The sequence below is a fragment of the Odocoileus virginianus genome, chromosome 12, assembly GCF_023699985.2.
Source record: "Odocoileus virginianus isolate 20LAN1187 ecotype Illinois chromosome 12, Ovbor_1.2, whole genome shotgun sequence".
NCBI lineage: Eukaryota > Metazoa > Chordata > Mammalia > Artiodactyla > Cervidae > Odocoileus > Odocoileus virginianus.
In genome coordinates, this window is record NC_069685.1 from 66,959,122 (window position 1) to 66,984,223 (window position 25,102).

Sequence of the window (25,102 nt, forward strand, 5' to 3'; positions counted from 1 at the left end):
TCGGCGGGTCCTCTTTCAGCTGATCCCTGCGTCCGACCCCTTCTCAGCGCCTGCTCCCACCCCGGGTCAGCAGCCCCTCGCCACAAACACTGCAGGGGCCCCCGCACCGTCCGCCAGCTGGGTCTATTTTAAAAGGGCGAGCCCACCCGCCCGGCCCCCCAGGGCAGGCCCCTGACCCCTGGGCCTTTGCAGCGGCCACCCTTCCCCTGGCGCTCTTCCCTGGCGGGCGCAGAGCTCAACCAGAGCCTCCCCAAGCTGCTGTGTCAACGGCCCCTCCACAGAGACGCCCCCTCCCACCCGCCGCGCTGGTTCCCTTCACGGCATCGGTCCTGCCTGACGCCGGTCGTGGGGTGCCTGTCAGCCCTCAGGGCCTGAGTGTGCGCCACGTGCCTGCCCTTGCGCTGGGCAGGGCCCCAGCCCTCGCGTATAGATCAGCCAAAGGAACCCGCGGCTGAGCGGGCGAGCGGGTGACGTTCCGTTTCCCCGGGGAGACAGGCGGTCCCTGTTAGTTAGCTCCCCTCTGGGAAGTGTCCCCACTGCCAGTGTGGACGCCGGGGAGGGCCACGCGGGGTCGGGCAGGGCCCTCCCGGATCTGCGTGCGGTGGGGACAAGGACAGGCTGGGCAGGGGCTGGGGAGACCTGCGGCCACCCTGAGGCTCGCCGTGCTCCCCAGGACTGCACAAGTGGCTCAGGGCTCCCGCCGGGCTGAGTCTCGGTGGCCACCCCGACGTCTGCGTCCGCTTGCCGGGGCCGCCTCCCTGCCAGCCCACAGAACCGGCCCTGGGGCTCGGCCGCCCTGGGCTTCCTTCCTGGGGGTGTGGAGTGGCTAATCTGCCTCCTCCAGGGTTCCTGCCAGGCCAGCCGTGGCTGGCAGCCGGGCGCATGCCACACAGAATCCAGGTTCTTCGAGGGCCAGCACAGGGCGGTCAGGGAGGCCGTGTCCTCATGAACGGGCAGGAGGGCGCGGCACGCGGTGGGGTCCAGGCCTCCAGGGCCACGCCCCGAGTCTGAGGCCAGCCTTCCCTGCCACTCGACTCTGCGTCCCCCCTGACCCAGCCTCCTGCAGGGGCCCTGGGCAGCCTGGCCATGTGCCTCCGGTTACCCAGAAGTTCCTGGGATCGCCGGAGAAGCTCCAGACAATCAGACCAGGAACCTGTCCTCCCGGGACTCGAGGAGACAGGAGAGCTGAGAAGCGGGTGGTGGGGGGTGGGGCAGGGCAGACAATTCATTCCCCGCATCCCGTCCCCGGTCTGGAGTCGGGTGGCAGGTCCCTGGAGAGGGGTCGGGCGAGGGTGCAGAGGTGAGCAGCTCCGGCCCCGAGCACAGGCCGCGCCCCACGAGGGCAGGCAGGCAGCCCGCTCTCCCTGCAGCGAGCTGGGCCTCAGCCAAGAGCTGGTGTGTGTCTGTGCGGGGGGGCGCACCGCACAGAGAAGGAACACACAGCCCCTTCAGGAGGAGGGCGGAGACCCCTCGGCAGCCGGCAGAAGGTCACACCAGTGCTCACCTCCCGTCTGAGAAAGTCAGCGTCTGTACAACACACGCGCTTTACCCCCGACGCCAGCATCTCATCCCTGAAGCGCGAGGCACGCTGAAGGCACGGCACTGCCTAACCCAGGCCCTCCCGTGCCATCGGCCCCTCCCCAGAGACCGCACGTCTCCACGGCTACAGCTCAGGAAGGTCCGCGCCCCGGAGGAACAGAGCCACCAGCTCAACACCATCGCCCTCTGTGCTGGCCAGGAAGGGGGGAGCCAGGGGCTGGCTACCCAGGAGCCCAGCCCTGCTTGGAAGGGCCTGCCGAGGCCGCCAGCACCTGGGGTCTTCCGAGCTCTTCCCCGGTCCGCTGGGCTCCGGGCCACGCCGCGGCTCCTCGCTCGGGTGAGGACGCTGCAAGCCTCCCCGGAAGCGGCCGCCGCTGACGGGTGCAGGGGGTCGGCTGTTCCGCCCGCGTTCCAGCCCCAGGCGGCCTCCGCCCTTTCCCGCCTGACCTCTGGTGCCCCTGCCAGACCCAGCCGCCTGAGTGCCCCCCCCCCACCCCCCGTCTGCGCCTCGTCCACGTTCTGCCCTCTGCCCGCCAGGCCCACCCCAGCCGCGCCTGTGTCCTTCAAGCTCCAGTTCAAATGTCACTTTGCCCACGGGGCCCGGCTAAGTCCAGTCCCACCCAGGGGCCCCCCGACGACACCCACCCTCAGGGCTGAGTTCTCCGAGCAGCAGACACTTGTCCCTCCTGGGGCGGTGAGTCAGTCCCAGGAGGGCAGGGCCAGTCCACTCCCACCCCAGCACCGGGGCCTAGGGGAGCAAAAGCTCAGTAAACATTTGCTTAATTGAATTTGGCCAAGGAGCCTCCTCCAGCCGGGAGCAGAGGGACTCATCCCCAGTTGGGGGTTGGGGGGGGGGGAGCAGGCAGACCAGCAACCCTCCTAGCAGGTGGCCCCTGCGTCCCCAGACAGACACAGGGCTCCCAGCCTGGGTGCCGCCTTCCCATCCCCTTTCTCTGCTCACAGAGAACCCCGATTCTCGGCCTAGGCGGATTTCTGCCACCGACGCCCAGGGAGGCTCAGCTACCACCCTGAAGCCAGAAGCACCCTTGGGTCCCCGGCAGCTGGCCACGGAGCCCCGGCCCAAGGCCCTCCCCTCTCCTCCTCCCCGCACCCCAGAGCCCCCACCGCCTTTTAAGGGAAAAAATAATATCGAGCCGGGAACGTACTGCAATCGCAGCGGGTCGATATTCGCCTCTCGCCCTAAATGCCTCCGAGGAACCTGCTCGGCTGCGAGAGCGGTGACCGCGAGTCGTGCGCCCCCCGGGGGCCCAGGCCTCTGGGGCCCTGGCCTTCCGCTTCAGCCCAGGCCACGCGCCGGCCCCTCACCATCACCATCACCGCCCCGGGAGGGAGACCCCGCAGCTCCCGCAGCTCGCCGGCCCGCGCCGCGCGCCGGCGGCCGCCCGGAGAGCCCCCCGGCCCGCCCCACCCCTGGGCGCGGGCGCCCCTGCCCGCACCTGCCGGCCCGCGGCGCGCCGCCCCGCACCCGGCCCCCGCATCCCGGCGCCCCCCACCTCGGCCCGGGCGGGGCCCCCCTCCGCACAGAAGGCCCGGGCGGGGTCCGCGGCCCGCGCGCCCCGACCGCGGGGCCGCCCGCTCACCTCAGGGCCGCGGCCGAGCTGCTCCGGCGGCGCGGGGCGGCGGCGCCCGCGCGGGGACGTGACCGGGCCGCGGGCGGCACACACGCTCCGCCGGCCGGGCTCCCTCCGCCCGCTCTCCCGCGCCGCCGCCGCCGCCCGCGGGTCCGCCCGCCCGCCCCGCGCCGCGCCGCGCCGCCGGCAGGAGGCGGAGCCGCCAGCGCGCAGTGTTGCCGGGCCAACCGCGGGCGGAGGCCCCCGCGCGCGCCGGCCCGCCGCCCATTGGGCGGGAGCGGCTGACGGACAGGTCCGCGGCCCAGCGACGGCGGGCCGAGGGGGCGGTGCCGGGGCTCCGTGCGCTCCGCGGCCCCGCACGCGCGCGCCGCCCGCTCGGCCGGCACCCGGAGGGGCCCTGCGGTCTCATTGCGTCGAGGCCGGGCGCCCACCCTGCTCCCTGCCGCCGCCCCCGAGAGGCTGAGTGCGCGAGCGGTGCGTGGCCCCGGCCGCGTCCGCCGTCCCCGGTCCAGATCCCAACCTAGTCTGAGCTCCGCGACCTTGGATACCCGCTTGACCTCTGTGAGGCCTGTTTGCAAAGTGGGGCTAGCGGCACCTGCTGCCCCGAGTTGTCGCGACGGTCGCCTAGGACGTGGGAAAGGGCCGTGCGGACCCCGGAGGTTTGCGCCGGCGACGTTTTGCAGCGGTGGAAGGGGGCCTTCGCTGTCTTTGCTGCTCGGGCTAGCAGGGTTAGGGCTCATCAGGGTCCCTGGCAACCCTGCCACAGAAGGTTCGCCTTGGAAGGGAGGGCAGGAGAGTGGGAGGGGCCCAGGAGCGGCGCCTCCAGACCAGCAGGCGGGAGGGAGCCAGCTCTGTCGAGGCCAGGGCCCATGGGCGCCATTGGGAAGCTCACAGACTGCTCGGATGCTCAGCAAAATGCAGCGAAGGGCAGTCTGCCAGCTTCTGCTTTCAGTTTCAGGGGGAGACCATCTGCGGGCCTCGGAGCCAGGAGCCCCTCGCCCCTGTGCTTAAAAAGACTCAGGCCAGAACCGAGATGTCCGTGCTCCCCCGTCCCCCGCGCTCCGTGAGTCCCGGAGCACCCAGGTAAATGCAGCTGCTCCTGCAGATGCTCCTCGCTGACCCTTCTTTATCCCCCTCCACCTCCTTGTATGGTCACAGTACGTTGGCTGAAGGAGATGGGGTGGTGGGCTAAGCCCAGGCCTGTGACTGTGCCACCTAGACACGGTCAGAGACTGGACAGATGTCAGCGATGGACATCCCGAGGTGGATGACTCACCGAGGTCTAGACTAGACCTGACATGTGCTGGCTGCAGGTGGCCCCTGAGGACCGGCGGGAAGTGGCCAACCATCGAGGCCTCCTGTGTGTGCATGCTCTCCCGCATCGCCAGGCCGGGTCAGGATGGGCTTCTGCCCAGAGGGCCACGCGGAGCCCAGTGGCCATGACAGCAGATGACAGACCGTGCTCCAGGGTGGAGCAGAGGAGGCTGGGGTGAAGCCTCTGTACACCCCTGACAACTGAGCTCTCCCGGATGGGCCTCAGCTGCTGCTCCTATCACAGGGGACACCGGCAGGTGGTCCCCGAGGGTGATTCCCACGGGAGGTGCGTGTTGACACGTGTTCAGAGAGGGGCGGGGGCAACTGGGGGCCCAGGGGTCAGAATTCAGCTGTTTGCAGAGGCACAGGTAGCTGGGAGCGTGGGGAGACTGGCAGGGCAGTCCAGGTATGAGATGAGGGGCCGGACGAGCCTGCCTGCTGCCCGGCCGCCCCCAGCCCCCTGACTGTGGAAGTGAGCATGTCCCCCACCTCGAGCAGTGACCGTCATCCTCCTTTCAGCAAGCACTCACTCCTCTGCGCTCAGGATGGAGTGGGCCCGTGAGCTGGGGCAGGAGGAAGCACATCGTGGGTGGGGCAGACCGCCGGGCGTGAGCAGCGTGCGGCCGGGAGGAAGCCAGAGGACCAGCGAAGCTGGAGCCCCAAGGATGCCACCTGCCCAGGCTGGGGTGGGTCAGGGGACTGTAGCAGCTGCTGGCGGCTCTTGGGCGGGACTGGGGAGCTTGGCCTAAGAATCACGAGAGAGTTTTGGGTCTTAAAATTCAAGGAGGAGGATGGCAAGTTTCGTCTACATTTCTTTTTACAGTCTTCACATTCATTTACAGTAGGCCTGGTCCCACAAAGTAGAATCAGGTAAAAAAAAAGCATCAGCGAGTCAGCCCAGGGACAGGAAGAAAGCAGAGTCAGTCCGTGAGGCTCAGGCCAGGCCGGGAGACGATGGGTGACCTGGCAAGTCTGGGAATGGCCGAGTGGAGGCTGGGGCCGAGAGGAGCCAGTGGGGGGCAGATGCCAGAGGCAGGGGAGGCACTTGTGAAGCCCTCGGAGGAGCTGCTGAGGAGGAAGAGGCAGCGAGGGGCTGTCCCAGGGCTGCAGGGTCGGGGTGGGGGATCTTGGGAGGAAGACTTGGTCAGCGGGTCAGGCGCTCTTGAGGGGCCGAGGAAGCTGAGGACAGAGCCGGGTCCCCACGAGCCAGGGCGAGCACAAGGGTGAGCGGGGGCCGCACGAGGCTGAGAAGCCAGACAGGCAGGTGGGCGTGAGGCCTGGTGAGGTCTGGGCGCCGGGGCGGATGCCAGGCCTGGGGGCCCGGTCCGCACTGCCGGGGAGAGCACAGCGCAGGCTCCATGGGAGAAAGGGGGACGGGGCCCCCTGCTGACTGCACCCACCCAGCACCCGGCCACCAGCAAGGACAGCTGGCCGAGAAGCTGCCCGCCTTGAGGCGGCCCTCAGGAAGTGGCCGAACCTCCACCGCAGCGGCTCCATGCCCGGGGATCACAGCCCTCGGCTCCAGCCATTCTTGGCCCAGCAGCCGCACCGGACCCCGGCCTCCCCAGGCACACGCAGGCATCACGCTGTTGCCCCACGAGGCCCAACTACCCCCGGGCCTCCAGGGCCCCTAGGACCTGGGATTCCCCGGCTACACGGGTCAGCCCTAGGTGGTGATGACCATCCAGCTGACTTTCCCACCCGCCTCCCCACCGCCCTAGGGCGCCCCCTTCTGGCCAGCTCCTCTCCGAGCCCCACCCGCCCATCCCACTCACCCCAACCCCGCCGCTGGGTCTTGCGCTGTGGGGGTGGGGTGCCTGGTGGGTTTTCTGATGGGTTTCTTTGGGGTCTGTGCACCACCACTGCCCCCCCCCCAACTAGAACAAGCCAGATCTGGGTTAGTTATAAATAGCCAGGCCTGCGACTCTCCTTTTAGCTGAAAAGCAGCAAAGTGAGCAAGCAGAGAGGCGCACCCGGCACGCGTTTTATTTTTAAATCTCCCCCGTTTCCAAGTGAGCCGGGTCCCAGTGCTCAGCATTTCAAGGACCAGAAATGCTGGGAAGGAAAGCCCCGGGCAGCTGAAGGCCTTGCCTCTCCGTCCTGCTGTGTCCTGGGCACTCAGGCTGCCCCTCCGGGCTTCGGCTCCCTCCCCAGTGGTGTGGGGCCGGGGAGGGAGGGGCGGTCGAAGTGATCACCTCCAGCTGGCTTCCTGCCATGAGCCCCGCCACTCGCCCACCCCCGGCCTGTGGCCGCCCTGGTGCGTCCACAGCAGCACCTTCCCCCAGGCTGGCCCGGGTGCACTGAGACCCCATCTAGCCCTGATGGAACCGTACCCCTCCGTCAGCCAGCACCGTCCTTCTCAGAGGGTCAGGCTGTCACCTGCGCACTGTGGGCTGGGAAGCGGCCGTCCAGGCTGTGGCTGAGCGGGACTGGGGGCCAGAGAGCAGGGCTGAGGGGGAGAGAGCACTCAGACCCCCAGGAGAGGCGGGCGGGGACCACCGAGAGCTGGTCCCGCAGGGCAGGAACTGTGCGGCTTTTGTCTGGATGCCCCCCTCACCCCTCACCCGCACCCACAGGCCCCGGCCTGCGGCTGGAACCCCGTAGGCTGAGACCCTTGCTGCGCCAGGCCCGGTGTCTGGGCACAGGGGGTGCTAGCCCCGTACACTGGCCCCTCCTCTGACACACTGCCGGCTGCCAGGCGGGCCTGTGCAGTAGGGCGAGCGGCTTGTCTGAGCTCACACAGCCGGATACAGGCAGGAGTCCACTCGAGCCGCCTTCTGCCTTTAACCTCTGTGTATCACAGCACGGGACTTCCCTGGCGGCGCGGTGGTTAAGCATCTGCTTTGCACTGCAGGGGACGTGGGTTCGCGCCATACTCAGGGAACTAAGACCCCACGTGCCGCGGGGCAGGGCCTGAGCCCGTGAGCCACAACGCAGACCTAGCAGAGCCAAGAGTAAATATTAAAAGAAAAGACTGCACAACTTAAAAAACCCAGCACTTTTGAGGCAACAGGAAACCGCTTCTCCTGTGTTGTGAGTGCCCTGAGAATAAACGGTGCTAGTGGCTCCATCTGACGCCCCAGGAACAAGCCAGCTGGGGGCAACTGGGGGCCCCTGGACACGCTGCCCTGCCTCTCCGCAGGCATCTGCCCCCTGATGCTCTCGAGGACTGAGGGCGGAAGGCTGGGCGATGTCTTCAAAGAGGAAATCCCTGGGTGCTAATTGGCACTCAGAGACCTGCAGGCTAATTAACCTGTTTATTTGTCTCTCTGGAGTAAATTAGAGGGTTGAGCCGGGGAGGCGGGAGACAGAGGTGTCTGCTGGTGGCAGCTCCGGCGGGGGACTGTGGACGGCTTCACGGTGGGCGGCCCGGGCTGCTGGGGAGGCCACGGAGCGGCTGAGCTGCCGGGCACCCTCCTTGGGGGCCCACTCCCTGCCCTGTGTGGGCTGCTCTGCCAGCAGTTCTGAGCACTCACGAGCACCCTCGGGGTGCTGCCTGGCTGTCTCTGGGGTCTCCTCTGGGCAGCCAGCTGTGTGCTGACTCCCGGGGCGGCGGGGAGCGGCTGGGAGGAGTGAGGCAGAAGCTTTCACCGGGGTCGGGGAGGCGGCTCCAGGCGGCCCTTTCCCTGCTGGGCACTGGGCCCCTTTAGCCCCCTCAGCTGGAATCTGTGGACTGCCCACCAGCTGTGGTTGGGGGTCACAGCCCTTTTCATGTGAGACACTGTGCTGTTCACTCTAAACCTGCCTGTAACCCCCTGGCCAGCTTTCTCTCCCATCCCCGGGGCTGGCCAGGTGTCACAGAGACATCGCGTTGCGGGTGGAAGGAGGGATGGATGCCCCCCACCCCTCGCCCCCATCCCAGGCTTCCCTCCGGTGCATGGTGGTTGGGGGAAGGGGAAGGGCCCCTGTGTGCCCGGGTGCCGCAGGGGCGGCTGCTCCTTCTCGGGCCACTGTTCCAGGCGGGTGCCCCCCAATCCCAGGTGGCCAAAGGCTGGACCTTTGGGGGCCCACTGTGACCTCACGGTTCCCACCCCAGCTTGTCAGCCGCGGCTTCAGGCCCCTGCTTGGCAGCGGGGGTGGGTGGGGTGTGTCATTTACCTGGTCAAACACTGCAGCCCCCCGCCAGTCCTCCGGCTTCCAGCACATATGACAGGTGGGGGGTGGCCACGGGCCCGCGCTCAGGGCCTGCTCCCGTCCTGCAGGGGCCCTGGGCATCGTCAACAGCGGCCTGATCCCCTCGCTGGTGTGGAAGCTGCAGCGGGAGGAGGAAGAAATCCAGGCGCTCCTGCTGGACACGCTGGCCGCCTGCCTCACGGAGGACGCCACCGAGGCGCTGGCCAGCCGCGCGGTGCCCTTCCTGAAGGAGAAGCTTCTGAGCGCCAACAGCAACATCCGCAGTAAAGCCGCCCACACGCTCATTGCCATCAGGTGAGGCCCCGGCTGGCCGCCGCCGCTCCTGCCCGGGCCCTGGGGGAGTAGGACTCCTCCAGCAGGGCGGCCCCCAGTCCCGCCCCCTCCCGTGAGGAAGGGAAGCCCAGGAGCCGCCGTCTGCGCAGTCAGGACAGGGAGCCCAGGGCGACGAGGCACTCGTGACCCGGGGTCACCGTGCTCAGAGTCTGTGTCCGGCCCAGCGTCCCCCTGGAGGGCAAGATCCAGGTGTGGCAGCATGACGTCATCCCCATCCTGGTGCATCTGCTGAAGGACGAGGAGGAGGAGGTGCAGGCCAACGCGGCGGGGGCGCTCATGAACGCCACGGTGACCACCGAAGGTGAGGCCCCCGGGCGGGGTCTGCCAGTGCTGGGGGTCGCTGCGGGCCCGACTGGCTGGGCGGTCCCGGGCTCCGCCCTCTTCTTCCGGGCCCCTCCCTGTCATCCTCTTGGTTCCCTGGTCTTGGAATTCCTGCCTCTGACCCAGGCCTTTGTGAACCAAAGTTCTGGGACGGACTCGCTTGCCACACCTGGGAGCCAGTCCTCCTGAGGTCCCGGTGGACGATGGAACCCAGCGCCACTGGCCTCAGTATGGTGGGGCGGGCAGCAGCGGGCAGCAAAGAGGAACTGAGCTTACCCCCCACCCTGACTCCCACACTCAAGTCAGCGCTCTGGGCGTTGGGAGGGGCCCGGACCGGCTCCCCGCCTGGAGGCCGGGTCCCTGCAGCATCTTCTGCCGCCTGCACCAGCCAGGTCCCCCGAGTTTCCTTGCTGTCCCCCCCGGCTGCCTGGGCCTCTGATCCTCAGTCAGCAGCAGACCCCCCAGCGCTGGGAGTCCCGCAGATGCCCATTTGCCCTGAGGAGCACCCCGCAGCCCCCCGGCCACCCCCCACCCCCGCCTGCTGTGGGCCACGCGCAGTGTTTCCGCCCAGGCATCCTGGGTGGGCGCCTGGAGGACTGGGGGCTCTCAGGGGACCCCAGCAACGTGGAAGTTTGGGGATGTGAGGCCACTTGCCCTGAGCTGGCGTTCCCGCAAGGGATCCTGAGCTCCCGTGGCAGGCCAGGCCCCGGGGTGGGGGGGGGGGGGGCAGGGGGCAGCGGAGACGCGGATGCCTCGGCCTCTGAGGTCTGTGGCTTGGGGACCTGGGGGCAGGAGGCACAGCAGAGGGGCGGGGTGTCCTGGGGGCGGTGGGTGTGGGGTGGACCCATGGGATGACGGGGGCCACCTGGGCCAAGGGGGCTGGCCAGTCTGACAGCAGCGGGAAGTGATTGACGCACGAGGGTGGGGGCAAGCGTGGCATTTCGGCGGGCAGGGCCCAGGGGGCAGCGAGTGGAGTTTGATTTTCAAAAGATCCTTCATGCTGCCTGGTGAGGCCTGGCTGCCACACCTGGTGGTTGGGGAGAAGCCAGCTGGGGAGCTCACGGGGCCCAGGCCGCAGGCGGGGACGGCCGGGGGCCTGGGAGGTGGGCAGGGCTCCCCCCCACCCCAGGAACACCTGGCGTTGGTGGCCGGCAGGGAAGTATGCGGCGCTGGACGTGGAGGCCACCGGCCCGCTGCTGCAGCTGCTGGGCGCATCTCTGAGCAAGGCGCGCCTGAACGCCAGCAAGGCCCTCACCATGCTGGCTGAGGCGCCCGAGGGCCGCAAGCTCCTGCAGTCACACGTGGCCACCTTCCGGGTGCTGGAGGAGGACTTCAGCCCGGCCGTGCAGCGGGCCGCCCAGATCGCCCTCAAAGTCATCGAGTGGAAGCCCTGAGTCTCCTACCGGCGCCCCCTGGCCCCGCGACTCCACGCCCCAATAAACGCACCAAGTCTCTTTATCTTGGTCCAAATGGTGGCACCTGACGGCCCTGGAGCGGGCCACGTGTCTCCTCTCTCTTGCCAAAGGGGAAGCGCCCGGCTTGGAGGACCGGGTCACAGGCCGACCGCGGGGCCTGGGGACGGGGGGAGGCCGCCCTGCACGGGGCTGCAGTCAAGGCCCCTGGAGGGCAGAGAGCAGGGACGAGGCGGAGGAGGCGGCCGGACGCCCCGGTGGATGGGCCCTGGGTCGGCCAGCTTCCACGTGGGGTGGCAGGAAGGAGGGTCACGGGTGCCCCCCCGTGGGCTCTTGCTGGGGGAGGGTGCGTTGTAAGAAGGCCCCCCGCCTGCACCCCAGGGATGAGTGCTCAGCAAAGGGTAGCCTCTTCAGGTCTCCTCCTCCGACAGCTGAGCTCCCCGAAGCCAAGTCCCCTGATTGAGCCTGGGCCGGCCTCTCCCGGCCCTCCCGCTGCTGTCGGCAGGCTGGAGCTTCTGCAGGGATGGGAGGTGACATCGTGGGGAGGAGAAGCAGACTGCTGGGATGGGCTTGGGGGCGGGGAGGGCCGGTGGTCTGGCTCCGTTTCAGGGCTGGACTCGTTTGCCTGGGCTGAGCCGGGGCCTTGCTCTCCAGGACCCACACCAGCTTTTTTTCCCTCGTTCCATCCGCAGACAGAAGCCGCGCTTCCTGTGGGAAAGAACCTCCCACAGAACTAGCATCCCCGGGGAGTGAGTGCCTTCCATGAGTCCTTCCGGGGACTGGGGCCTTCGCTTACCTAGAAGGGACGCCGGGACATCTGCCCCCCTGGGGCTCCCAGGGATGAGCCCCAAGCAGGCCCTCTTGGTCCGGGAGGGGCCGTCTGCCGGGCCCAGGGGGGTTTTCAGGTTAGGTCTCATGCTCAGGAAAGGTCCCCTAAGAGGGACACTCTCCTCCTTTAGGGAAAGAGGTGCTTGAGGGGCCCCACGCCGGCCTGCCCCCGCCACCCCTCCGCCACTTTGCACCAGCTCCAGCTCACCACCTCCCCGGGGGGGGGCGCCGGCCGCCCTGCTCCGTGCACGGACCCTCCCTGCCTGTGGCTGCCATCCAGGGCCCTCCGGCCCTGGCCCCGGCTGCGCCCCCCGGTCTCCTCTGTAGAAGGACCCCCTTTCCCAACCTGACCGCTCTGTCCCGCTCTCCCGCACCGTCTCGCCTGCCTGGCGGGCATCCTCTACCAGGCTCCCTTCTCAGCTAGGGCGGCCCACTCTCTTCTCTCCCTGCAGTCTGAGTCACTAGCGCCAGCCTCTCTCCCGGGTTCCGGACCCCTCTAAGCAACTTAATACCAACCCTTAAATGTCTCCAGGCAAGAATTAATGCCAACCCTTCACCAACTGCTTTAAAAAAAGAGAAGAGGCGGGGACACTTCCCAACTCATTCCATGAGGCTAATATCACCCCCATCCCCAAACCAGGCAAAGACCTCATGAGGAAAGAAAACTATAGACCAATATCCTCTACGCATATAGATACAAGAACTCAACCAAATATTAGCAAACCTAATCCAGCCACGTGAAAAAAGCCTTGTATACCACGACCAATGGGCATTTCTCCCAGTGATGCAAGACAGGTTCAACGCGTGACGACAAACCCACGTTAACAACAAAGAGAATAAAGAACAGAAATCACACAGTCACCTTCACAAGTGCAGGAAAAAGCATTTGACAGAATCCAACACCCATTTCATTAAAAAGGAAAAAACCTTAAAACTAAAACTAAATCAAAAACTCTCAGTAAAAACGTCCCTGGTGTCCCAGGGGTCAAGAACCCACCTGCCAGTTCAGGGGAAATAAAGAACAGAAATCACACAGTCACCTTCACAAGTGCAGGAAAAAGCATTTGACAGAATCCAACACCCATTTCATTAAAAAGGAAAAAACCTTAAAACTAAAACTAAATCAAAAACTCTCAGTAAAAACGTCCCTGGTGTCCCAGGGGTCAAGAACCCGCCTGCCAGTGCAGGGGACACGGGTCCCAGCCCCAGGCTTGGGACAGCCTCCTGCCGCAGGGCAACTGAAGAGCCTGCGTTCCGAGAGACCGCGCCCTCCTGCCGCAGGTTCTGAAGCCCGCGTTCCGAGAGCCCGCGCTCTGCACAGGGGGAACCTCCCCGATGAGAAGCCCACGCAGAGCGCCTCGAGCGTGGCCCCCTCTCACTGCAGCTAGAGAGAGCCCGAGCACAGCCGTGAGGGCCCGGCACAGCCAAAAACAAAAGAAACACGTAAATAAAGCTTTAAAAACCCAGCAACATAGGACAGGGTGGAATTTCCTCAACATGATAACATCTGCAAGAACTCACTGCTAACATCATGCTCGACCGTGAGACGCTCGATGCTTTCCCTCCAAGATCAAGGGCAAGGCCAGGGTGTCCACTCTCACTGCTTCAAACCTGACGCTGTGCCGGAGGTTCTCGCTGGGGCAGTGTAGGCAAGAGAGTGAAATAAAAGGCATCCGGGTTGGAAAGAAGTTGTACTTGCAGATTACATGATTTTATATGTGAAACAATTCCAAGGAATACACTTTAAAAATATAAGAATAAACAAATTCCACAAAGTTACAGTTTCCAAGATCAAGAAACAATTTTGTTTTTCTTTACCTGAGCAATGACCCATCTGAAAATGCAATTAAAGGGTAGGGGACTAACAGAAACTATTGTGTATAAAATAAATAAGCTACAAGAACATACTGTACAACACAGGAAGTAAAACCAACCTTTTAATAATAACTATAAATGCAGGGTGATCTTTAAAAATTATGAATCACTAGGTTGCGCACCTGTAACTTTCATAATATTGTGCATCAACTATATCTCAACTTTTAAAAAAAGCCTCATTTACAGTGCCATCAGAAAGAATAAAATACCCAGGAATCAACTTAGACATGTAAAACTTTGAGTGCTGAAGACAAAACACTGCTGGAAGAAATGAAAGAGGACCTAAATGAACATCCCATGTTCATCAATCAGAGAGACCAAACGTGGTCAAGATGGCAAAGACAGTCTTCAAGCCACTCGAAGTCCACGTGTCCCAAACGGTGCTCCGCCTGCGTCCCGCCCCTGCCCCCTTCCCGCGTGGCCCGGCTTTGGAACTGGGGCGCCCTCTGCCCATGCGCTGAAGCTGGAGAGCCACTTCTGGGCCCTCCTTCCAGAAGCCCAGTGACCCGAGCCCTGGGACTTCTGCTTGCTGGCTGCTCTTGGTGCTCATCGGGTCCCTTGTCTTTTCTTCCCTGCTGCTAACCTGCCTGGATTCCTCTAACAGCCTCCTGGCGGGCTTCCTCACCTCCCTTTCACCCTCCCCGCAGCAGTCAGCAGACCTGGCCCTATTCCGTCCTGGCTGGAGCTCCCAGCGCCCCAGGACCCCAGACACCCGAGGCCTGCGGGCCAGGCCCTCGCAGCTCTGCGCCCAGGCCTGCTCACACCCTCGCCTCGCCCTGTCCTGCCGCTGGCTCGCGGACCTCCTGCTTTCGTCAAGGGAGGCCTCTTCCGGGGGCGCTCCTGCCGCTGCGAGTGTGTGCAGAGGGCCCCGGGTACTGGGCTTCCTGACAGCTCAGTCTCCTCCTCCGTGAAGTGTGGCTGATCCTGGTCCTGCCGCCCGGGGTGGTTCCTTGGCCTGAAGGCGATGGTGACCCCGGGCAGGGAACCACAGGCCACCACCGCTGCTGCTTCCTGAGACCGTGAGTTCCGTCCACGATGGTTTTCCAGCAGTCCTGGCACACAGCAGGCACTCAGACATGTCAGCTGAAGGCCTCAACCGGGGGAAGACGGGCTGGTTCTGACCGCACCTTCAGAGGGTGATTTTTGCAATGCTGGTGAGCCTCCCCCAAATCCCTTTGACGTATCTGAGACTTTTTCTAAAGACTCGAATCATTTATTCTGGTCTGAGAGGAAGAAAGAGGAAGGGGTGGCTGAGGGCGCCCCTGCAGAGACACAGCCCAAGAGCGGCCTCTACCTGACTGCTAAGGGGATCCAGCCCAGGGCTCGGCTCCCAGTAGCAGGCAGCCTGGGAGGGACGTTTCCTCGCCGTCTGTCCCCGAGGGGTGCAGCCAGACAGAAGGTGCAGGGAGGCCCTGTCCTCGGGCAGGGACCAGCTCAGCCCACCGCCGTCCAGGCAGGTGCCAGCGTCTCTGTCCGTGGAAGCCCTGGCGCCTGCCGGCCTGTGTGACCTTCGGCAGCGGGCTCAGCCCCTGCGGGTGGGCATCTTTGCCAGCAGCCGTACCTTTCCAGAAGAGGTGGGCACAGGAAGGAAATGGTGACAGCAAACACAGGCAAGGCTCCCAAAGATATCAAGAGATAAAAAGCCAGAGTTAACGTGAAAGCCAGCGTCTGCGCGGTGGAGCCACCGTAGGGAGCGGCTCAGCGAGCGGAGGACGGGCTTGCTCGCCCGCGATCCCTGCCCTCGCCGCCTGCCGGCCGCAGCCCTGGGGCTCAGGGCCTGTGCTCAGCGGCGTGACCCGGGACGGGCTCCCTCCCCGCCGCGCGGCCGCTAGTGGAAGTAGACGTGGAAGAGCACCGTGAGTGACAGCAGCAGGACCCCGCAGAGGCCGAGCACTGTGTTCCAGAAGGGCTGCTTCTGCGGCGCCTCCCTCTCCTCTGTCCCCTCCTGCATGTCATTCTGCTCCGTCTCAGGCACGACCGCCTCTTCCGGGGCCAGCTTGGGGCTGGGCAGCAACTCCAGGCCACAGAACACGTCCCAGGCCTTCCAGAGGCAGCCCTTGGCCTCTGTGAGCACATCTGGAACCGAGGGGATGGGCACGGTCAGCAGGCCGGCACACAGGAGGGGTCTTCCTAGGGTCTTGCGTCTCGTGGGGAGCCCTGAAGGGAGCCCAGGGGGCCGGCTCCCGACGTGGACAGCAAGCCTCAGCCCTGGCTGTGGAGTGCCTCCCACCAGCCTCGGGGGCACAGACAGTGGGGCTGGGGGCCCACGCTCGCCTAGCATCAGCAGAGACTTCAGCCAGCCCAGAGCCCGGCTGGCATGGGGCAGGCCTCCCCTGCGGACCCAGACCGAGCCCAGCTCTGCAGGTCCGGGGCAAGAGGCTGCTCCGCGGAGGACAGAAGAGCCCGCTGCCCTGCTCTCTCTGCTCGGTAGCCCTGGGAGCGTGTTCTCCAGGCACCAGCAGCCTCACGGCCTGACCCAAGGGCCTTCTGGGTCCTCGGAAGGGGAACTGGTGTTTTCTCCAGGAGCGGGGGAGGCCCAAGAATTATAGGCAAATTTCCATCCATATCTCTGGGCAAATCAGTGAAACACCTCCCTCTGGGGCTTAACCATCCCTCCGGCGTCTGGCCACTGCGGGCCGCTCAGGCTCAGGTCAGCACCAGGGCCAGCTCCGCGCACACGCGGGTGGGGAATGGCGCCCTCCCTGATGACAACAAGCACGTCTCGGTCCAGCACTGCGCGCGGTGACCTGTTCTGCGTCTTATTCCCTTGGGCAGCAGCACCACCAGATGTGTCCTGAGGCTGAAGCAGCACCGGGGATCGTGGAACTCACCAGCCGGCGCTGCAGGGGCCTGTGTCGTGAGGGGGGGCTGCTGCCGGGACCCCAGAGACAAAGAGCTGCCGCGGCAGTGGGAGACCCGGCCTCTCAGATGCCGCCGTCACCGCCTGGCCCAAAGGGGCTGACCCATCATGTGACCACAACCCAAGGGCTGTATGAAGGGGGGCAGGACAGGCCAGTGGCCAGGAGCGTGTGCTCTGGAGTCAGTCTGCCTGTGCCCGCCCTCTCCAGCCCCACCACTGCTGGGCTGTGTAGGGAGCTGGGGCAGACACTTCCTGGGTGGGCCTCCGTCTCCCCATCTCTGAACTGGGGGTAACAGTGGCCCCTGTCACACACAGCGCCCTGGCACATCCCATGTGCGCAGCAAGTGCGCACCACCATCATCACAGGAGCTGGGAGGGGCCCCAAGGACACGCTCTGCACACGTGGCCCTGATGGGCAGTTTCCCCCGTCCCCCAGGGAGAGTACCCCTAGAGCCTGGCACCTCCAGAGACCCGGGGCAGCCTGGCTGTAGGTGTCAGGAGACGGTCCCCAGCAGGACTGTAGGCGGGGCCCCAGGAGGATGTCCCCCAGACATGCCTGCCACAGCAACCCCTCTGCCCCCACCCCCCACCCTGGGCCCTTGCTGCAGACTCAGCGCTAATCCCGTTAGGCTTTATCCCACTTGCGTCAGTGCTTCAGGAGGTGCAGGCACCCTCCCCGTGGCCCCACACGCCTCTCTGACCCCACTGCTGAGCGCTTTCCCCTGGGCCTCCTGGACACTCTTCCTGCTGGGACTGAAACTCAGATGTCCACAGCGGTGTCCCTGGATCCCTCGTGGATCCCAGGAGCCTCTGGCTTGAACCACTGTGAGAGGTGCCACGACCCGCTCCCCCATCCTGAGACACACGGTAATCCGTGCGGCTCCGTGCATCCCTCCTGCCCCACCGCAGACAGCTCTAGATCGCCAGACACTTCTGTTTCTCTGCCCCTCACTTTGTACCAGACCCTCCCCTCCTCCCCCTGCACCTGCTGACGCCTCCCACCTCCATATTCCGGGCCCAGAACCCCATATTCCGGGTCTCAGAGGCATCACGGGGCACTTCTGGGAGGGGGCGGGAGCAGGCTCCTCCTGTCGCTGGCTTCGGCTTCCTTCTCACCTGGCTGTGCCTGGGGCTCAGGGATCTTCACCTCTGCGTCCTCGTCCAGGTCCACCCTTTCCTCCTGGCTGTTCCGTAAACTCCAACAGAGGCGGTGGAGCTGAGGGGGGAGAAGGGGCCTGTCACCATCAGGGCCCTATCGTCAGGGCATATGGTATCACCGCTGGGCACCAGGGTCTCCAGGGACTGAAGAGAGGTGTGGTCATTAGTTCCAACAAGGGAGGAAGGAAGGGGTGGGGTGGGGAAAGTGTGGTGCTCGGGAACTCCAGGTTTCAGTTCTGGCCTCTCAAAGGGCAAGCTCAGTGTCCTGGGCTGGACACTGGGGCTACGAGGCACACGTTCAGCGCGCCTTCTGGTGACTGAGGCCCAGGAAGCTGTGCCCTCCAGGCTGGGAGAAGCGGCCCCTCACCCCTGGTCTGCTGCTCCTGGGTCACCCACAGGACGGACCCAGCGGCTGATTTCCTGCTGGAAGAACCTCCTGGCTGTCAGAGACAAGCGCTCACATGCAGCCCAGGGGAGGCTTGACCTGCCTCATCTTGGGTACTCCATGGGCTGGCCCCAGCAGGACTCAGCTGCTCACAGTCAGCAGGTGTCTGCGGGCGCAGAAAGGCAGGACCCCCCTCTTCCGGTCTGTCACTCTGTTATCTTCCTGAAAACACACGTGGAAACTTTGGGAAGTAACAAAATCCAGGCTTTTCTTTTTTTAAGGGTTGGGGTCAGTACTAAGTGAACATGTCCATCAAGTCTGTCCTGAAATAGGGTGTTATCTATCATACTGGCCTCGGCACATCCGAGTCTCGGCGCCACCAGTACCCCCTCACCCAGTCGCGGCAGGGACGGGGCTGAAGCAGCCTGCCGTCTTGGCCTGAGGCAGGACTCAGAGGCGCCTGTCGTCCGCCAGGAGTGGCTTCCTGACGGCGCTGTCCATCCGCATCTGCCTTCTCAACCACGCGCTGAGCGCTGTGGCCCAGGCCGTGGGGCAGAGAGAGCCTGGGCATGAGTGCATCCCGCCTCTCCCAGAAGCACCCACACAGACGCTGGCCCGGAAGCACGGCTCCCCCTTCCGCTCCCCGCCGTCCCGAGCACCTGCACTGCTGGCCGGACAGCACTCAGGTGTGCGGCTGCCGGAGCAACAGGCCAGGCCAAACAGGCGCGGATACGAGGGCAGCAGCGAAGAGTCAGACAGGCTGCCGTCAAGACCCTGTGCGACCGGCCGGAGCGCGGGCCAGCACCTGAGCTTCTCCACGTGCCGGGAGCAAGGCACGGGCACGGCAGGGGGCGGGTGGGGGGCAAGCTGTCCTGGGCTTGCGGGCCATCCTCTCCACCTGCTCCGCCCCAGTCTCTGGGGCCCTGGGCACGAGAGAGGAACGGAGCAAGCGGAACTGCCGCGTCGCGCAGAGTCGGCCAGGGCAGAGGCATCTTCCCGGTCCCCGGTTCTCATCCAGGCCCCCCTCCCTTCGAGCGCCTCCTTCCCCTCTCTCATCCTGGACACGCAGGACCCTCCCTGCTGCCCTCCAACTCCGCCAAGCCCCTGGGGGGTCCTGCCAGGCCCACTGGCCACGCCCATGCAGGTGACACACGGCAGTCTACTCAGGCCCAGCAGGGCCGCTGGCTAGTTTTGGAGTCATGGACAAGTGACCACACTCCTCTGAGCCCAGGCGTTTTATATTCCAACTAGAGTGGCTGACACCTCCTCCTGGGCAGGGCAAGTAGCCGGACAAGGAGAATGGGGCATGCAGGCCGCTGGCCATAGCTCTGTGGGCATTACTTCCCCCCCCCAACCTGCACCCCCGCTCACCAGGCGGGCGGCAGCCGGGATGACCCTGATTATATTAACTCATACTGGAGTGAGCGACCTTAGCGCTTCACAGAAAATTTGTATTTTAAAAGGCAGATATCTCACTCTTGGTGAATACTTCATTGGAGGATTGTCGGAAAGCCTTTTAGGTCAGCTCTGCATTTAAGGCAAGGAGTTACTTGCCTATTTCTGGCCCGTCCATCACCCCGACCCCCAACCCTCCCGCTGCTAAAAACCAGGCAGGACCTTCAGCGGCTTCTCTCCCAAGCTGCTCCCAGGACGCGGGGGCTGCAGGCTGACCCCGGAGCTCACCCGTAGCGGCACTCACGTGTTTGTCTGGAATCGGCACGGTGAACATGGAGATGCCCAGGACGGTGACGAGACTGATGGCGAAGAGGATCATGGCAAAGTAGAGGTAGTGCACGCCGCAGATGATCTGGGGGCACTTCCTGTTCACGGAGCAGGTCCAGGGCCCGTAGGCAAACTCGGACACCATGCGGCAGGAGCCGATCACAAGGCCACTGGCCAGCCCCCAGAAGGCACCCTGACAGAGGGGAGCCCGAGTCACCGGCAGCACGGCGGCGCCAAGACGAGTCGTCCGGCTCTGAAGCTAAACCGGCACAGGGGCTTCACGCACCCGCAGAGCCGGCGCAGCACCGGGGACGGCACCTCCTAGGGCTGCACAAAGACCCGAGAGGCGCCCGCACTCTGTCAAGTCTGTTGGAGAACTCAGGGAATACTGCGAATACTGGAGACACTTCTAAGTCAGACGAGGAAGACGCAGCTCAGACACAGCGTCCAAGAAAACCTCAGTCCTCCCTGCCGCGGTAGGGGCGTCTCCATCTCCCCAGCTACTCAGGAAGGACCCCACGAGACGTCCCTGGCTCCTTCTCCTTCCAGCCTGCCCTGCCACCGATCCATCAGCAAGTGATGCTGTCGTTCCCATGGAGACCACCTCCGCCGCGATCCTCCACCATCTCTCACACGGGGGGACTCCCTTCCTGGTCTCTGCTTGCCCGCAGTCCGAGAAGCCCAAGTGAGCTCTTCGAAGCGTGGGTCAGGGAGTGCCCTGCCACTGCCAAAGCCCTTGTGGCTTCTCCTGGCCACCCTGAGGAGCAAGGCGCACCTGCTCGGCTGACCTCATGGGCTCCGCCCCCCGACAGCGCACTCCGGCCACCACGCCCGCCCTCTGCCTGCTGCCAGGCCTTCGCACGTGCGCTTCTTCCTGCTTCGGTCTCTCCCCAGATCTCGGTGGTTCTGGCTCACCCTGCAGGACTCAGGTTCTGCGTCACTTTCTTAGGAGAAATCTTCTCCCACTAGCGTGGCTAACGTCCTGGTGCCCCACGCCCTGTCGCCAGCATCTGCCCTACTCACCTCCATGACACTCCTTTACTTTCCCCCCTTCTTTACTTTTAAGCAGCGCTACTCCACTCTCAGAAATCTGCTCACTGGGCATCATCTGTCTACTCCTCCTTACCCCTGGGCTTGGAGCCAGTCTCAGGGACGGCTGGATGTCGGGGGAGGCAGAGGATTCAGTGTGTGGGAAGAGTCTTGGAGAAAGAACTGAAGCCTAAGGCCAGGTGGGTGGTTGGTCCACAGGACCCATTTATTGAAGGAGACATGCGGAAAAGGGAAGATCGGGGAACAGATGAGGGTGAGAGACAGGGCCTGGAGAAGTTCTCCAGGCCAAGGAAGGGGCCCATAATATGCTGTAACCTTGCACCAAGGTAGCCGGAGAGCCACTGACAAGCTCCCCAGATCCCCTCGGTGCCAGGCCCCAACACCCCGAGTGACTCAGAGGTGCCAGGCAAATCGTCCTGGCCACCTGCTCCTCTTGCCCACGCCCCTCCCAAGCAACCACAGGGAGGAGCCTTTCCAGAACCCAGATGACCCCTCACCCTATTCTCGGTGCTAAACTGAGTCCTGGTGAGCTGAGCCATGGTTTGGTGGTAAAGGATCCACCTGCCAACGCATGAAACTCAGGTCTCATGTGGGTTTAATCCTTGGGTCAGGAAGATCTCCTGGAGTAGGAAATGGCAACCCACTGCAGCATTCTTGTCTGGAAGACCCCATGGACAGAGGAGCCTGGTGGGCTGCAGTCCACGGGCTCACAAAGAGTCAGACACAGCTGCGTGGCTGAGCATGCACCCGCGAGATGAGCAGAGCAGGCAGCACCAGCCACCTGGCCTGGGGGCCTGAACACCTGGCGTGAGCCTGCAGGAAGCAGCAGCCAGATGCAGGTGGACAAAGACACTCACGGTAAAGTAAAGAGTCCGTGGGGAAGGAGAAGGGCCACGAAGGGCAGGGGACAGGCAGTCAGCACTGCACGTGACCAGCAGTGGCCGGGCCCGGGGGCTGCATACGGAGAGGCCAGGGCTGGTGGGCAGGCCGGAGCCAGGTCTCAGGATCGCTGTGCTCAGAACTCGTGCAAGGCAGGAGAAACAAGTCAGGATGTGACTCAGCTAACAAGTGAAAATGTTCTGGCAAACCGTGCTTCCAGTCTTACGGGTGAAATGACTGAACCATTAGCTGGGATCTTTATCTGGTTCCACATGTGATGGAAGAGACGGTCTTGGTGCAGGGAAGGTGGTAGGAGCCTGGGACTGAACATCCCCCTGAGCGTCTGACACCTCTGGGCAGGAAAGCCTCCTCACGCAGAGGCAACGGCGGAGGGCCCTCCTGTGGCTAGACAAGCGTGCCGCAGGGTCCCACGTGCTCTGCCCCGAGCGCGGCACGGCTGGAGGCGGATGGCCTTGGAAGCGCACAGAACAGACCGGAGCCTGCCTTCCGCCAGCCCAGCCCCGTGTGTGAGCCACCTACCTGCTCAGTGACTCTCTTGCAGAATATGGCCAGCAGGAACATGGCAGCCACGGGTGGCGTCAGGTAGCTCAGAACTGTGTGCATGTATTCAAAGAGCACCTCCCTGTGGGCCACTTGCAGGGCAGGGACCCAGGCAATGGAGACAGCAAGTAAGACGATGACAAAAAACCTGTAAGGTGAATCGCAAGTCAACGGCAATTTCATGAGTGTTTGTTGTTGCTGCTGTTTAACTTGCCAATAAAATATCTGCCAACCATAAACTCCAAGCTAGTTCTAATTACTCCTTAGGTTAAATTCAGATGCCCGTTCCTTAAGTGTGGCAGAGGAGACAGCCATACCCCTAAACACGAACAGGACCCGAGGGTTCTTAAAACCCCTTCAACTTCTGGACTGGATCGTCGGTAGATTTTCATCACATTTGGAGGGTGTGTCTTGATGTGGTCATGCTTAAAATATACAATACATGGAAAATGCTAATTTCTTGACGGATAACACATTTCTAAAAATTTCAAAGGAACAGTAATGCACCTGATTTTAAAGATTGGTATAGGCGTCCCTTAAGCCCTTGGTTGCTCATGCGGGGCAAAACTACCGAATAGTCCAAAACGAGCAACTGGTGGAAGGCAGAAAAGGCTGAGCAAAGATTTCATTGCCTGCAGGGGTAACCGCCGAGGGCTCCTCATCGAGAGCCCTGAAGAGCCTGCTCTGGGAGCAGCGAGCGCGTCCCAGGGCTAAGAACCGGCCGTGCAGCTACAGAGAACTGCAGAGTCCCACTGACCAAGCACAGAAGCCAGGCCCCCTCTGCATCGACCTGGGCGGGGTGCGGAGGGAGGTGGGAGGGAGGCTCAAAAGGGAGGAGAGATACGGATAGCCACGGCTGATTCACACTGAGGTTTGACAGAAAACAACAAAATTCTGTAAGGCAGTTATCCTTCAATAAAAAATAAATTAATTTTAAAAAAATAGGCCCCCATAAGTTTAAGGGAATCAGCTAGGAATTTACCTGCATACTTGAACAAAAGCAAATATTCTTCAGAGGAACATGATCCAGAATTTCTACTATTACCTACAATGTTAAGTATATAATAAACCTTTCTAGGCATGGGGAGAAGTAAGAGAATGTAACCTATAGTCAAGGAAAACAGAGGTCAATAGAAATCAACCCCAAGGTGGCTCAGGTATTAGAATGAGCAGACAAGGACTTCAAAGCAACTACTACAGTTATCTTACAGGATTTAGAGGAAGTTATAGTTACGAGTGAACAGATTGGAAATCAAGACAGAACATGGAATACTAGAAAAAAATTTAAAAGGAAACAAACAGATACTCCAGAACTAGAATTCCAGTTGAAAATATGAAATGAAAAATTCACAGGTTGGCCTTAACAGTAGATTGGAAACAGCAGAAGAAAGGGCCAATATCCTCAAGGGAGACTCAAGAAAATCAAAACTGAAGAACAGAGAAAAAATGTTTAGAAATAAACAGTGCCTCAGTGATCTCTGGGACAGTGTCAAAAGGGCTAATGTGCGCAAGCAGAAGACGGGCGCAGCGGACAAACATGCAGAGAGATGATGGCCAACCATCTCCCAGATCTGGTGAAAGCCGTTAATTTACAGATTAAGAATGTCAGCAAAACCCAACCAGCACATCCATAACAAAACTGCTGAAAACCAAAAATGAAGAGAAGATGGTGGAAGCCCAGGAAAGAAGGCACGTTACATACACAGAGCGGTGCTATGAGTTACAGACTACTTCCGATCAGAAGGAACAGGGACGCAGGCAACGTTAACAGCAGTAAAAACAGAACTAAAAATGGACAAACAACCTGATAAACATTTTTCCAAAGAAGATATTCAAATGGCCAACAGGAATGGAAAGGTGGTCAACATCACTAATCAGGGAAAGGCAAAAAACTACAATGAGATACCATCTCATACCTGTTCGAAGGGCTGTTATCAAAAAGAGAAGAGAAGATGGCGGAGGAATAGGACGGGGAGACCACTTTCTCTCCTACAAATTCATCGAAAGAACATTTGAATGCTGAGCAAATTTCACAAAACAACTTCTGATCGCTAGCAGAGGACATCAGGCGCCCAGAAAAGCAGCCCATTGTCTTCGAAGGGAGGTAGGACAAAATATAAAAGATAAAAAGGGAGACAAAAGAGCTACGGACGGTCACCCGTCCCGGGAAGGGAGTCTTAATAGAGGAAGTTTCCAATCACCAGGAAACCCTCGCACTGGCGGGACTGGGGGAAGTTTTCGGCATTCTAACTGGGAGGAAAAATTAAACAAGGCCCACAGATTACGTGCCTAAAAGCAACTCCCAGCAGAAAAGTACCCCAGACGCCCGCACCCGCCAGCAACAAGCGGGGCGGAACGGAGAGGAGCGGGCGGCATTGCTTAGGGTAAGGACCGGCCCGAAGACCCTGAGAGCAATCGGAGGGAGGTTTTTTAAACCGTGGGATAGCAAGGGTCAAAATTAACTGGCCCGAACACACTGCCGGCGGTTCGAAAAACAAAGGGACTGAGAAAGTCCAGAGAAGAGCCGGCCCATCCCCGCTGGAGGTAGGAGGCAGCGGGGAGGGGAAAAGGGCAAACCCAGCCCCTGAGAAGCCACCCCCTCCCACACTGCAAACAGGCCCCCGGTTCCTATCTAAAGACTTCCTGAGACCCGACTGGCGGTGCGCGCTGGGGCCGCGGGGGGAAAAGGCACGCCGTACCCGGGGAGAGTGCGCCCAAGCCTCTGGCTGCCTGGGCCGCTCGAAGCGGAGGGAAAAGGCGCGCTGCACCTGGGGAGGGTATGCCCAAGCCCCTGGCTGCCTGAACCGCTCAGGCCGGGGAAGGCACAAAACGCAGGAGCAACCGAATCTGCGCTTCTGTGGAGTACCCGAAAACTGGAACCGCACTCAACGCAGGGCCCGCTCCATATAGAGCAGCCGGGAGCCTGAGCAGTGTAGACGGCGAAAGCACTGACACCTGTGAGCGGGGCAAACCCAGTGTGGCCGGAACACGGTGAGCGCTATCCACACAGAGCGGTATCTGTCTGCAGCGCCCCGCCCTCCCCGTAGCAGGACTGAACTGAACTAGCGAACCTAAATAAGAGATCACCTCCGCCCGCCTGTGTCAGGGCGGAAATTAGACACCAAAGAGACGGCAAACA

At 62.7% G+C, this 25,102-nt stretch overlaps 3 protein-coding genes and 1 long non-coding RNA gene across 9 annotated transcripts in view; 2 read left to right on the top strand and 2 right to left on the bottom strand.

Annotated features, from left to right (window-relative positions):
* The window catches only part of GNAZ (G protein subunit alpha z), a 31,533-nt gene extending 28,220 nt beyond the window's left edge, over window positions 1-3,313 (bottom strand). The window contains exon 1 of one of the 2 annotated variants that reach the window (XM_070475701.1): window positions 3,141-3,313. The gene's annotated coding sequence lies outside the window, so the exon portion shown is untranslated. Of the gene's footprint in view, window positions 1-2,705; window positions 2,917-3,140 lie in introns of those variants that run through there. The other variant, XM_070475702.1, reaches the window with a different exon arrangement.
* RSPH14 (radial spoke head 14 homolog) overlaps window positions 1-10,708 on the top strand; it is a 47,046-nt gene extending 36,338 nt beyond the window's left edge. The window contains exons 5-7 of one of the 2 annotated variants that reach the window (XM_020907358.2): window positions 8,648-8,873; window positions 9,059-9,213; window positions 10,389-10,708. In XM_020907358.2, coding sequence (XP_020763017.1) covers window positions 8,648-8,873; window positions 9,059-9,213; window positions 10,389-10,627 — 620 coding nt within the window. In that variant the 3' untranslated portion in view covers window positions 10,628-10,708. The remainder of the gene's footprint in view (window positions 1-8,647; window positions 8,874-9,058; window positions 9,214-10,388) is intronic. The other variant, XM_020907359.2, reaches the window with a different exon arrangement.
* LOC139037853 (uncharacterized) lies at window positions 3,513-5,102 on the top strand. Of its 2 annotated transcripts, XR_011490807.1 has the most exons (4): window positions 3,513-3,900; window positions 4,084-4,214; window positions 4,445-4,731; window positions 4,965-5,102. It is a non-coding gene; the product is annotated as an uncharacterized lncRNA (long non-coding RNA). The 2 variants fall into 2 exon arrangements; XR_011490808.1 differs by lacking the exons at window positions 4,445-4,731; window positions 4,965-5,102 and adding an exon at window positions 4,351-4,438.
* Window positions 10,709-13,393: 2,685 nt separating the features above from the next.
* LOC110146485 (sodium/glucose cotransporter 1-like) overlaps window positions 13,394-25,102 on the bottom strand; it is a 54,956-nt gene continuing 43,247 nt past the window's right edge. For 2 of the 3 annotated variants that reach the window (XM_020907353.2, XM_020907354.2), the window contains 4 exons: window positions 21,943-22,111; window positions 19,451-19,666; window positions 17,325-17,424; window positions 13,394-15,424 (listed from right to left, as the gene is read on the bottom strand). In XM_020907353.2, the coding sequence (XP_020763012.2) occupies window positions 15,177-15,424; window positions 17,325-17,424; window positions 19,451-19,666; window positions 21,943-22,111 (733 nt within the window). In that variant the 3' untranslated portion in view covers window positions 13,394-15,176. The other variant, XM_070475700.1, reaches the window with a different exon arrangement.